We start from the raw sequence: 12,359 nt of genomic DNA on the forward strand, positions 1-12,359 counted from the left end.
ATCCATCAGAAGTTTTATTAATCGGTACAATGAACTTATTTTCTTACTTGTCGATTCAAATAAATTTTGTCTACGCGCACACACACTAGCATGCCGTCACACGTACGTAGCTTCTCATTTTACAATGCGAGTCAAAAGTATATATTTTGTCTATATATATATTTGAATAATTTATGTTTAAAGTTACGATATCAGGACTAAAAATAATTTCGAAATAAAATAATAAATAAATTATATTTCAATCGTAAAATTCATAGGAGTTCGATTTAGCCAATCAAATAACAGAGTTAAAGCTTTAACCCCGTCTAGCTGTTCGACATGTGAATTAATATAAGAAGAAATTTATTCGATAATATTTATTAGAATTTCTTTTATCATTATATTATTCAGAATTGATATCAGTCTAATTTTATTTGTATTATCGATTAAAATGTGTTTTGGTAGTTGACAAAAAATATTTTTTTGTGTGATTTAAGGTTAAGATACATAAAATGTTGTTAATACATTGTCGACGTTTAACAAGTAGTTATGGTATCAGAAAAATATCTACGAACGTATCCAAAAATTTAATGAAAGAACATTATAATCCTGAACAGAAACGAAAATTTCGATCAACGGCACTTTATATGACTGGTTTGGGTATACTTGTAGCCGGGCTTAGTTATGCAGCAGTACCATTATACAGAATATTTTGTCAGGTATATTTTATATAAGCTTAAAATATTGTATTATTTTATTACGAGTTATATTTTAATTAAAATACAATGAGTTATATCTAAATTAGGCATACAGTTATGGAGGAACTGTAGTTGGTCATGACGATAGCAAGGTAGAATCAATGAAACCTATTAAAGAAAGAAAAATAAAAGTACAGTTCAGTGCTGATGTAGGTGCATCAATGGCATGGAATTTTAAACCTTTACAACGTGAGATAACTGTAATCCCTGGAGAGACTGCATTGGCATTTTACACTGCTAAAAATCCAACAGATAAACCTGTTATAGGTATTTCTACGTATAATGTACTTCCATTTGAGGTAGGACAATATTTCAATAAAATTCAATGCTTTTGCTTTGAAGAGCAATTATTGAATCCACACGAACAGGTAACTTTCTAAAGCTCAAATCTAAAGCTATCAATATGCTTGATCTAGAAAACTCATGAATACTATGTTTATTTTAGGTCGATATGCCAGTATTTTTTTATATTGATCCAGAGTTCAATGAAGATCCTAAAATGGAGTTTATCAATGATATAGCATTGTCATACACATTTTTTGAATCAAAAGAGGATCTCAAACTTCCTTTGCCTAGTTATATTAAAAAACACGTAACATCGAAATGAAACACAAATTTCTCCTTTATAACTTTCATATTGTACAAAAAAATATAGTGGATTCTTTAAATGAATCATTTAAATTTCAATTTTAACCTAGATCTCTCTAGGTGTATATTTATTTCAATAAAGTGTAGTATATAATATGATATATATATATATATGTGTGTATGTATATATAGTTATGTGTGTGCTTAAAGCTTTAAATATGTATATATTATTACTAATTAAAATCTAAATAATGCATTAACTGGATATGCACGTCTAAGGCCGCAAACCTTTTCTCTATCAATATATATTGCATCTATTTTAAGAGCTAGATCATGTTCCAATGCAGTCCTTGTTCTCAACAATCTTTGATGTTGATCCTCAAGTTCTTTCAAAGCTTTATGCATACGTTTTACTTGATGATCTATTTCATCAATTTCTTTTTGAAGGCTATAAAAATGAATACAAGATATTATAGTCAAGTGAATATAAAACTTATATTAAAAAAAAAAAAGAGAGGCACCTTGAGTGAACATTATCGCGACATAATTCCAAGTCTGGACGATGCATTCTAGCTTCTAATCTCGTATGTGCAACTTTAATAGCATGGCTTTTATCAGCAATAGCTTTACGCATCAATTCCATATTTTTTTCAACATCAAATATTTCTTGTTGTACCTATAATACATTAATATGTTAACATCAAAAAATTATCACATATATATAACAGATCATTTAAAAGTATACTTTTTGTAAATGTTGTTGCAGTTTATTTTTAGCTTCAAGTAATTCAGAAGATCTATGTGTCAAAGCACTATTGGTAGTACTCCACGAATCCCACATTTCTTGAGCCACTTTATTTATAAGAGCTTCTGCACTTGTTCTCAACTGAGTAGACATATTTCTTTCGTGTTGTGATTTTTGTATTATGCGGTTTGCTGCTTCTGCCCAACATTCTTGTTCTGAGAGACTAGTATAAAAAAGTTCAATAAGATCAAAATGAAATTATTAATTATTCTACTAATTAATTTACTAATTATTTCAAAATTAGATTCATTACCAAGGATCATATTTTTCTATTCCAGTGAAATATTGTAGTCCATGGCTATAATTATTCAATTGATGACACATCATATCTATACCTAATGCACTTTCTTTGTTTTTCAAATCTAATTCTAGTTGATTTTGTGAGGCTCTACAATTGCGCAACTACAAGAATAGAAGAATGAGATATGTATATACTTCTTCATAAATTATATTAAAAATTAACTACATACCTGATCTTTACATTTGTCAAGACATATATCTAAATTTCTTTGACAATTTTTTAAGTTTTCTATTTCTTTCAACAAGCATTTTTCTGATTCATCATGAACAAGTTCTGTCCCTGTATCACATAAATTTTATCTTATACATTTGTTATAAAATAATATATTATATAATCATCTTATACCTTTCCTTGCTTCTCTATGATAAAGACATTCTTGTGCAATATGTAATGGCCCTTCAATATCTCTTATTGCTTTTTCTAGAACAGAACGACAATCCTGAAGTCTTTCTATTTCTTGTAGTAATCTTTCCAATTCTGAAACAATTTCATTTCGCCAAAAGGATACATCATTTATTCTTTCACCTAGTCTTCTTCCAGTATCTAATTGTCCATATTGTATTTTCTCTTCTGCATTCCTGTGAATCAATAATTAAGATTATTATAAATATAGTCTAAATAAATTTTTAACACATACCTTACTATTCTTAAAGCATCATTTCTCAATCTTTCTGATAACTGTCTGTTAGAATCTGCTTCATTATAATATTTAACTTGTTTTTGAAACCACTCATTTGGAGTATATCTTGTATAAAGAGCTGCTTTAGATGCATGCACAGAATCTCTATGACATCCTGTTACTAAATCAGGAAACTTCAATGGCTTATGCATAGCACCACTAGTTGCATCCAATGGATAATTTGATATACATTTTCTAGCCCTGTCAGAAAAATACATTTTATAATTTATATTAACAAAAAAATGTTGATAGTATTTAGATAATAGTAAATAGTAAGCATACAATGGTATAACTTCGATATTTTCAAATCCTGTATTAGGTCTCCAAGGTAATAGATGATGTGTGCGACTGTAATCGCTTACATGGATAGGAATTGTTGATTCCATGTATGGCATTGATGAACCAATAATACTCCATGGCTGTAATTGCTGTCAAAACAATTCATTATTTTTAATAGATAATATTTAAGATCTCAATGAGTGCTATCCTGTATATATTTGTAAAAAAAATGTATGTAAACAAACAATTAATTTTATTCTTTGATATAAGAAAAAACATGATAAAATTAAAAAAAATTTAATTAATCTTATTCTTTGATATAAGAAAAAAATATATAAAAAAAATATTTTTTTTGAAATCTATTGACTTACACAATATATTTGAAAAAGAAAAAAATTGTAGTAAATTTATATTATAACCTCTCATTTTGATTAGCGCGCGTATAGTGGTGCAGTATTGATAATATTTCTCAACATGGCAGATGTACCAAATGAAGCTCCAGAACGTAAGATCAATTTATATCAGTCATAATTTTATATTTTACATTAATTATTTCAATTTTAATTATCATATCGCTTATATTCGTATTATATTGTAATACAAACTCAATTAGTATTATACTGTCATTAATCGTAAAAATAAATTAAAGGTTAGAATTTTATCTAAAATTTGCGTTTTTACAATTTCAATCAATGACACAAAAATGATTTATGTAAAAACATTATAAATATAAAAAACGATCTATTACATAATTGAAATTTGTAAAAAATTATTTTCAAATGGAAATTGCTTAAAAAAAAATGTTTCTTATGAGAAAGAAAATTATCAGAATATTTGCAGATTGTCCTGGTACACAGAGTGATCATGCCGGTAAAGCATCTGCTTGTGCAGGATGTCCAAACCAAGTATTATGTGCATCAGGTGCAACAAAACAACCGGATCCTAATATAGAATTAGTTAAAGAAAGATTATCTAATGTCAAACACAAAATCTTGATTTTATCAGGCAAAGGTGGAGTTGGTAAAAGTACAATGACTTCATTGATATCTAGGGTTCTGGCAGATAGTAATCCTGATAAGAATGTAAGTATTATTTATGTTTCAAAATAAATAAAATAATTTATTATATCATACATACCCTTTTTCCTATACCAAGCACATCCATGTGATTCTCTATGTACATCCTTTCATATCGGAGTCTATTGTGCCTTCTCCTTTTAAGAAGAATACCAAAAACTTAACTATATCTATAGATGTATAGGTATCTATGTCGTATCAACTTGTACCAGCCTCTTATTGATTATCACAATTCTTATATATAGCTATACTACAAGCTTTGCTTTCTAGTTATATACATGATGCTTAAATATGTACATAAATTAATTTTCAAATATTCTTATTTTACAATATGGTTTTAGATTGCTGTGTTGGACATTGATATTTGTGGTCCATCACAACCAAGAATTTTAGGAGCACTTGGAGAACAAATACATCAAAGTGGTTCTGGCTGGTCTCCTGTGGTAATCTAATAAATAAATTTTGTATATGAGTGTTAATTAATAAGTATTCTAGACGAATAATGTTAATGTATATTTCCAGTATATCGAAGATAATTTATCATTGATGTCAATTGGATTTTTACTTGATAGTCCAAGCAGTGCAGTAATATGGAGAGGGCCTAAAAAAAATGGTATGATACGACAATTTTTGTCTGAAGTTGATTGGGGCAATTTAGATTATCTTATTCTGGACACACCACCTGGTACCTCAGATGAACATTTGTCAGTAACCACATATTTAAAAAGTGCTGGTATAACTGGTGCCATAGTTATCACTACACCTCAGCAAGTTGCTTTGTTGGACGTCAGGAAAGAAATAGATTTTTGTAACAAAGTAAACATTCCAATATTAGGTGTAGTTGAAAATATGAGTTTGTTTGTATGTCCTAAGTGTAAGGTAAGTTTCTAATTTTATCTCAGCAAATTCAAAAAACCTTTCATAGAGAATGTCAATTTAATAAAAAATTATAATTTCCTTAGAATTCCGCAGAAATTTTTCCTGCATTGACAGGTGGTGGTCGTGCTATGGCCGCCGATTTAAATATTGATTTTTTAGGATCATTACCATTAGATCCATTGATTGCAAGATGTTGTGACGAGGGAAAAAACTTTTTAATCGACATTCCAGAATCACCAACGATCCAAGTTTTACGGGAAATCGTAAAAAGTAAGGTCATGTTATATCGATTAATTAACTTCATTCATTGTATATTGTAACATTCGTATAATTTATTTATTATTATCCTTTCAGAGATCGTACATAAATGTGAAAATGAGAAGGAAAATAATATGGTTGAAAAAACTTAAGAGATTTCTATGTTTATAAAAAATATCAAATTTGTATTGTATCAAAGTATGTTCATAAAAATTAAATGATTTATTTCTTCTATTATATTGAAATATTCATTCGTATAATTCTATTTTAAGAATTATAAGTTTCATATTCTTAAACAACAATCAATGAAACTAATAAACCAGTTATGTGCATATCATTCTCATATTACTGCACATATGCACCTAATGTAACTTCATATTCAGCGTATAGATAACATTTGTATGTGTTTCTTGATAATGAATGTATTTATCATAAAAGGCGTAAGAGATTGTTTGTCTCTTAATTGGTACAATTCTGCACGTGTATACATATACATATACCCAGTTTTGTTTATGTACTAAAAACTTTTATTATATATAACCAATTTAATGATTTATTACTAACGACAAATAAATAATACGAAGTGTATGAAAATAGTAAATATTACGATCCAATGATCACGTAAGTTCGAAAAAAAAAAAAAAAAAAAAAAAATATTAAAGGTTAAACATATATAGAAAATGTCAAACTTTTATCAGTGCTTATCAAGCAAGAGAGAACAACAATCGAGGGCGCTTGTGCTCTATTAAATTTAAATTAAATATTACTTTACTTCGTAGTATTCTCAAATTGTTTAAATTTAAAGAAAACTATTTTTATGTTACGCAAATATATATTGGGTTTTTCCACGAATCATATATGTACACATACATGTACATATGAAAGGATGAGACATACGATACTAAATATATATACTATAAGATAAGTTGCAATCTTTCATTTGCTACAGTGAACGACGCATTTCAGTGTTAACGACTCAATAAAGAAGAGTCGAGACAATTTCTTTCTGAAGCTAAAGTGAAAAATTACGGAAGACATCAGTCGAGAAAGCCGGTAAGAAATTCAAAAGTATAGTCTATTTCAATGACAAACGTCATTGTGTTTTGCTTTTTTTTTTGCCCTTTTTTTGAAATAGAAAAAATGAAATTATTGAACTTAGTTCGTTATGCGGAATATTTAGTTAATTATAAGTGATATTAAATAACATCGAAGGTAAATTTGATTGATTTCGAGGTTATATATATATATGGTAAATACTCTTTATTAAATTAAAAATAAATGTGTGACTGTTGGATAGTACTTTTCGTCTAAAATTTGTAAAGAACAATAAGGACAATTTTGTTGTCCTTTTCTACGCGAAATAATAATCTATCGATTTATTTATGAATCCCATTTTGAGATTTAGAATTATATATTGAACAATTCTTTTTTTATATTTATAAGAAGTTTTCAATATTGTTATTATCATAATTATTATTATATAATTATCATAATTATTATTGTTATAACCGTATTATTATATTTATGAATCCCATTTTGAGATTTAAAAGTATATTTTGAATAATTCTTTTTTTATACTTATAAAAAGTTTTCAATGTTGTTATTATTATAATTATTATCGTTATAACCGTGTTATTATATTAATCGAATAATTAAATGATAACGATTTTATGTTTTTTATTACAGTGGTATAAACTGTTGCCCTAAAATGATTATCAAGGGTAACAATGAATTTAAGAAGAATCCATCTGAACTAATTAAACAAGATGATAAATCAGATGAATCTTCCAAACTAGTTAAGATGGATGTAATAAAGGCAAATGATAAAGAAGTGAAGATTGTTGATGCAAAAACAAGTTCCCGTGTCAAATATACTTATATTGCCATAATGCTTGTTGCAATTTTTTTAAGTGCTGTTATAATAATTGCAATACTACCTTATTCTGTATTTAGTAGCAAAGAATCAAGGATTTATATGGATGATATTGTTAATGACCTTGAAAATTGGAGATACAAAACGATTGAAGATCCAGATGATATTATCGAAGAAAGAGAGTACATCTATGATGTAATTATTATGCAAGATGATAATATATATGAAAAAATAACAGTTAATAATGAACCAGAAAACTATTTGCAAGTAACTAGTTTAATTTTTATTTAATCAACATATGTAAAAGAATATTGATCTTGATTATAAAATTGACATTTTTTATGTATTTTAGTGTAGGAAGATTCCTATATCATTACGATTCGATTGTCTTCCGGAATTTGGAGCTACTGAATCTGATTGCACAAAAAGAGGTTGTTGCTGGAATCCAGTAAAATATGATCACGAATTCTTAAATGTTCCTTATTGTTATTATCCTTATGATTGGAGTATTTATAAATATGAAAACTTTAGTCAGCAAGACAATAGTTTTTCTGGATTTCTTGCTTTAAAAGAAAAATCCGCTTATAAAAAAGACATACCCCTTGTGAAAATGGAAACAACAATGATTGATAGTTCAATACTACGTGTTAAGGTATGAAAAAAATTATTTTAATAATATTTTTTAAAATATAATTAACATATATCTTTAATCTATATTATTGTAGATTTATGATCCTGTAAATCAAAGATATGAGCCTCCATGGCCAATAAGATCTGATTTCCCATCCTCGTATTATTGGCCTGAAAAACCAAAATACAGATTTGTCACAGATGATGAAAAAGTTGGATTTAAAGTTGATAGAGTTGCAGACAACACGACATTGTAAGTGTAATTGTTTTTTAGTATTTAGATAACACTTAACATTATTATAATATTATATTTCTATTTGCAGGTTTGACTCCATCGGTATTGGTGGCTTTATATTTGCTGATCAATTCTTACAAATAAGTGGCATATTACCTTCAGAAGACATTTATGGTATTGGTGAACATAGGACACATTTAAAAGTAAAAAACGATTGGAAACGCTATACGATGTTTAATGCAGATCAACCACCAATAGAAAATGTAAGTTTATGTACATTTTATATTTTAATCATGATTAATATAAAAAAATTAAAATAAACTATTGTTTCATATAGGCGAATTTATATGGTTCTCATCCATTTTATCTCATGATTGAAGAATCAGGAAATTGTCATGGAGTATTATTTCTAAATAGCAATCCAATGGGTAAATATATAAACAAAAACTTTTTCATTTTTCTTCCTTCTTTTGTATTAAATGTTATATTTATCCCTTATATAATTTAATCTTTACAGAAACAATATTACAACCAACTCCTGCTGTAACTTTTAGAAGTATAGGTGGTATCTTTGATATGTACTTTTTATTGGGACCAACTCCGCAAGATGTGGCAAGACAATATTCTGAAATTGTTGGTAAACCTTTCCTACCACCGTATTGGTCATTAGGTTTTCACTTATGCCGGTATATTTACTTTATTTTAAGTACCATGAAGTATCATGATTTGAGTAAATACTTATTTTCTTCGTTGTTTTTTTCTTTTTTTTTTTTTGGTTTCTTTTTTTCAGATATGGATATGGTAGCTTGGAGAAAACTATAAAAGTATGGAACAGAACCATAGAAGCTGGAATACCATTTGTAATGTATTCGTAATCTTATATATATTGTAAAATACTTTACTTATAAAAGTAAGAATGTGAATTAATATAAGTTTACTCTTTTTAGGATACACAATGGAACGATTTAGATTACATGGATAAGAATAATGATTTCACGTATAATAAAGAAACATTTAATGAATTACCAAAATTTGTTGAGCAGTTACATAATGTATATGAAATTTATAATAATTTCATTTGCAACTATAAGTCTATATAATAACAGTGTGATATATTATTTCATGTATTATAGTTAGGAATGCATTATATTCCATTGATCGATGCTGGTATTGGTGCGTCAGAAAAAAGCGGATCGTATCGTCCATATGATGAAGGTGTAAAAGAGGAAATATTCGTAAAGGATGCTATATCCAATGAACCATTTAAAGGAAAAGTTTGGAACAAAGGATCAACAGTGTGGCCTGATTTCACTCATCCGAAAGCAAAAGATTATTATTTGAATATGATGCAAGACTTGCATAATAGTTTCCAGTACGATGGTGCATGGATTGTATGTATTATTTAATATTATTATTATTTTGAAATAATTTATCGTGTGTGTCGCCAAATATTTTGTATTTTTTTTTATTATATATATATATATATATATATTTTTTTTTTTTTCTATAAGGATATGAATGAACCATCCAACTTTTACAATGGTAATAAAAATGGCTGCATTGACAACGAATTAGATTATCCAGAATATACTCCAATGATTATAGGAAAAAAGTTAGCTATAAAAACATTATGCATGAATGCAAAACATTATTTAGGATCACATTATAATCTTCATAATACTTATGGCATTAGTCATGCAATAGCTACAAACTAGTAAGTATTATTAATTTTTATAACGTTAATTGAATCTGTCTATATAAATAATTGAAAAAAATATTTTTCAGTGCTCTTACTAATATCAGAAAAAAAAGACCATTTGTAATTTCACGTTCGACATGGGTTGGCCATGGGATGTATGCTGGTCATTGGTCTGGGGACGTTTTTTCGACATGGTAAAAAAAAAAGATTAATATTTAAAAAAGAAAATAAACAAAAAATTGTATTTTTTAGTTTTCAATTTTTTCTACTTTCTACTTTGTTCATTAGGTACGATTTACAAATGAGTATTCCTGAAATACTTAACTTCAATCTTTTTCAAATACCGATGATAGGTGCTGATATTTGTGGATTTAATGGAAATACAACTGCAGCATTGTGCAATCGGTGGATGCAACTCGGTGCATTTTATCCTTTTGCAAGGAATCACAACTCGGATAGTACAATAGTAAGTAATACATATTCTATCAGCAAACACTAATTAAAGCTATATATATATATTTTTTTAATTAATTATATATATAATATTTTATTTATTTTTGTAGGAGCAAGATCCAGTTGCCTTAGGTGATTTAGTGGTGAAATCATCAAAAAGAGCATTTACCATACGTTACTGGCTCTTGCCATATTTGTACACACTATTTTTCCGAGCACATAAATTTGGAGAAACTGTTGCTCGTCCATTATTTTTTGAGTATGTATATACATATATCCTTTATATACATAAATTATATTTATGTGAAAGAAACCTTTAAATTAATGTACATTATTTTATTAGATTCATTAACGACAAAGCAACATACGAAATTGATACACAATTTATGTGGGGAAAATCTTTGATGATCAACCCAGTTTTAGAGGAGGTAAAGAAAATTTATCAAGTATATTTTTGTCATAACATGAATCTTGTTATATGTTTTTTTAACACATTGTTGATTGATCAGAATTACACTCGTACATATATGTAACTTATCCATTATTAAAGTTATGAAATTGTCTGAGAAATGTTAATATATTGTTTGTATTAATGCAGGGTAAAACAAACGTGATTGCTTATATACCACGTGGACTGTGGTACGATTTATATACAAAGAAATCATTCTTCTCAATCGGCCAGAAATTTACATTTGATGCTCCATTGGATACTATACCTTTGTTGATTCGTGGTGGTTCAATATTACCAGCACAAAAACCAGGTGCCACGACTACGGAGAGTAGGAAGAATAGTTTTGAATTATTAGTAGCCCTGGATCAGCTGGGATTTGCTAAAGGAGAATTGTATTGGGACGATGGAGATAGTTTGGGCATGTTATCAAAATTTTAAAAAAATTAAGAATTTATCTTCTTATTTTTTTTTTTATTTATTTTTTTTTTTTTTTAATTTTTTTTCTTTTAATTTCTTTTCTTACTTTCATCTTTTTTCATAAATTTTTAGATTCCATTGAGAAAAGAGAATATACGTGGCTGTCCTTCGTGGCTAACAATCAAACTTTACATTCTGTATTTTTGCAAAAGGGTACGTTCAAAGAAAAAATGATTCTTGGGAGGATCCAAATTTTGGGAGTAAAAAAATCAGTCTCTCGAGTGATATTGAATAAGAATGAGATTACATTTAAATTCGATCCATTGAAATCGGTAAGTTTTTTTATATTATTCTTTATATATTTTTATAATATATAATATACTCTTCCTCTTTCTCTAATTTAATAATATACTATATTATTTATACGAATATATAAGTATATTATATTAATATAGAGTATAGCATACTACAATTGGTATAGTCTATATTAAGTTTTTTTTTTCCTCCCCCTACCTTTCAATTATAATTAATCTTTAATTTTCGTTTAGTCTTTCAGTATTACTGGATTATTATTGGACATGCAAGAATCTTTTGAACTTACTTGGGAATAGTGAGACAATAAGAAAGATATTATTCACAAATGTCCTAAGAAATAGTGATATATTTGTCATATGTAAGTCTGATTATTTTCTAAAGTATTTTACAATGATAATAATTGTTATATATATATATATCATTATATATATATCATTTAGATTAATCATTATTATATGTTTTATCGTAATCTAAAAAGATTAAAAACACAAAAACAAGAAAAGAAGAAAAGATCTGTCAATTTATATATGAAAGATATTTTTTTAATAGAGTATAAGTATTGAAAAATTTATATAAATATATATCCATATATATATATATTTTTTTTTTTTTTGTATAATCGAGATTACAATGTTTTCAATAAAAGATATCGAAAAAAATACTTGAAAAAAGTATATTCAATTT

General features: G+C 27.1%; 3 protein-coding genes across 5 annotated transcripts; all 3 read left to right on the top strand.

The window, feature by feature from the left end:
- The first annotated feature begins 272 nt into the window (after positions 1-272).
- Positions 273-1,409, top strand: LOC122633706 (cytochrome c oxidase assembly protein COX11, mitochondrial). Its single transcript, XM_043821996.1, has 3 exons — positions 273-698; positions 785-1,105; positions 1,183-1,409. The coding sequence occupies exons 1-3, from the start codon at positions 492-494 to the stop codon at positions 1,342-1,344; spliced, it is 690 nt and encodes a 229-aa protein (XP_043677931.1). The 5' UTR covers positions 273-491; the 3' UTR covers positions 1,345-1,409.
- A 163-nt stretch (positions 1,410-1,572) lies between these two features.
- LOC122633704 (cytosolic Fe-S cluster assembly factor NUBP1 homolog) lies at positions 1,573-6,051 on the top strand. Its single transcript, XM_043821991.1, has 7 exons — positions 1,573-1,805; positions 3,825-3,894; positions 4,230-4,471; positions 4,807-4,908; positions 4,988-5,344; positions 5,428-5,614; positions 5,699-6,051. Exons 1-7 carry the CDS (start codon positions 1,659-1,661, stop codon positions 5,752-5,754), a joined length of 1,161 nt encoding a protein of 386 aa, XP_043677926.1. The 5' UTR covers positions 1,573-1,658; the 3' UTR covers positions 5,755-6,051.
- Positions 6,052-6,285: 234 nt separating this feature from the next.
- Positions 6,286-12,126, top strand: LOC122633694 (lysosomal alpha-glucosidase-like). Of its 3 annotated transcripts, none has more exons than XM_043821914.1 (18): positions 6,286-6,655; positions 7,289-7,742; positions 7,828-8,127; positions 8,201-8,358; positions 8,429-8,603; positions 8,678-8,768; positions 8,858-9,026; positions 9,131-9,200; positions 9,288-9,392; positions 9,474-9,731; positions 9,852-10,054; positions 10,126-10,233; positions 10,328-10,505; positions 10,603-10,751; positions 10,836-10,920; positions 11,091-11,361; positions 11,493-11,692; positions 11,909-12,126. In XM_043821914.1, the coding sequence occupies exons 2-18, from the start codon at positions 7,311-7,313 to the stop codon at positions 11,969-11,971; spliced, it is 3,015 nt and encodes a 1,004-aa protein (XP_043677849.1). In that variant the 5' UTR covers positions 6,286-6,655; positions 7,289-7,310; the 3' UTR covers positions 11,972-12,126. The 3 variants fall into 3 exon arrangements, with proteins under 3 accessions (XP_043677849.1, XP_043677851.1, XP_043677850.1); XM_043821916.1 differs by lacking the exon at positions 6,286-6,655 and adding an exon at positions 6,688-6,814; XM_043821915.1 differs by lacking the exon at positions 6,286-6,655 and adding an exon at positions 6,717-6,848 and having other exon boundaries at positions 7,288-7,742.
- Positions 12,127-12,359: the final 233 nt, after the last annotated feature.

The sequence above is a fragment of the Vespula pensylvanica genome, chromosome 13 (assembly GCF_014466175.1).
Source record: "Vespula pensylvanica isolate Volc-1 chromosome 13, ASM1446617v1, whole genome shotgun sequence".
Classification (NCBI taxonomy): Eukaryota; Metazoa; Arthropoda; class Insecta; order Hymenoptera; family Vespidae; genus Vespula; species Vespula pensylvanica.

Coding starts and splice junctions, on each gene's coding strand:
- LOC122633706 (XM_043821996.1), top strand. CDS start 492: ATGTTGTTAATACATTGTCGACGTTTAACAAGTAGTTATGGTATCAGA. Junction 699..784: donor TATACAGAATATTTTGTCAG/GTATATTTTATA, acceptor TATCTAAATTAG/GCATACAGTTATGGAGGAAC. Junction 1,106..1,182: donor TATTGAATCCACACGAACAG/GTAACTTTCTAA, acceptor TGTTTATTTTAG/GTCGATATGCCAGTATTTTT.
- LOC122633704 (XM_043821991.1), top strand. CDS start 1,659: ATGTTCCAATGCAGTCCTTGTTCTCAACAATCTTTGATGTTGATCCTC. Junction 3,895..4,229: donor ACCAAATGAAGCTCCAGAAC/GTAAGATCAATT, acceptor GAATATTTGCAG/ATTGTCCTGGTACACAGAGT. Junction 4,909..4,987: donor GTTCTGGCTGGTCTCCTGTG/GTAATCTAATAA, acceptor GTATATTTCCAG/TATATCGAAGATAATTTATC.
- LOC122633694 (XM_043821914.1), top strand. CDS start 7,311: ATGATTATCAAGGGTAACAATGAATTTAAGAAGAATCCATCTGAACTA. Junction 8,359..8,428: donor GTTGCAGACAACACGACATT/GTAAGTGTAATT, acceptor TTCTATTTGCAG/GTTTGACTCCATCGGTATTG. Junction 10,055..10,125: donor CATGCAATAGCTACAAACTA/GTAAGTATTATT, acceptor AATATTTTTCAG/TGCTCTTACTAATATCAGAA.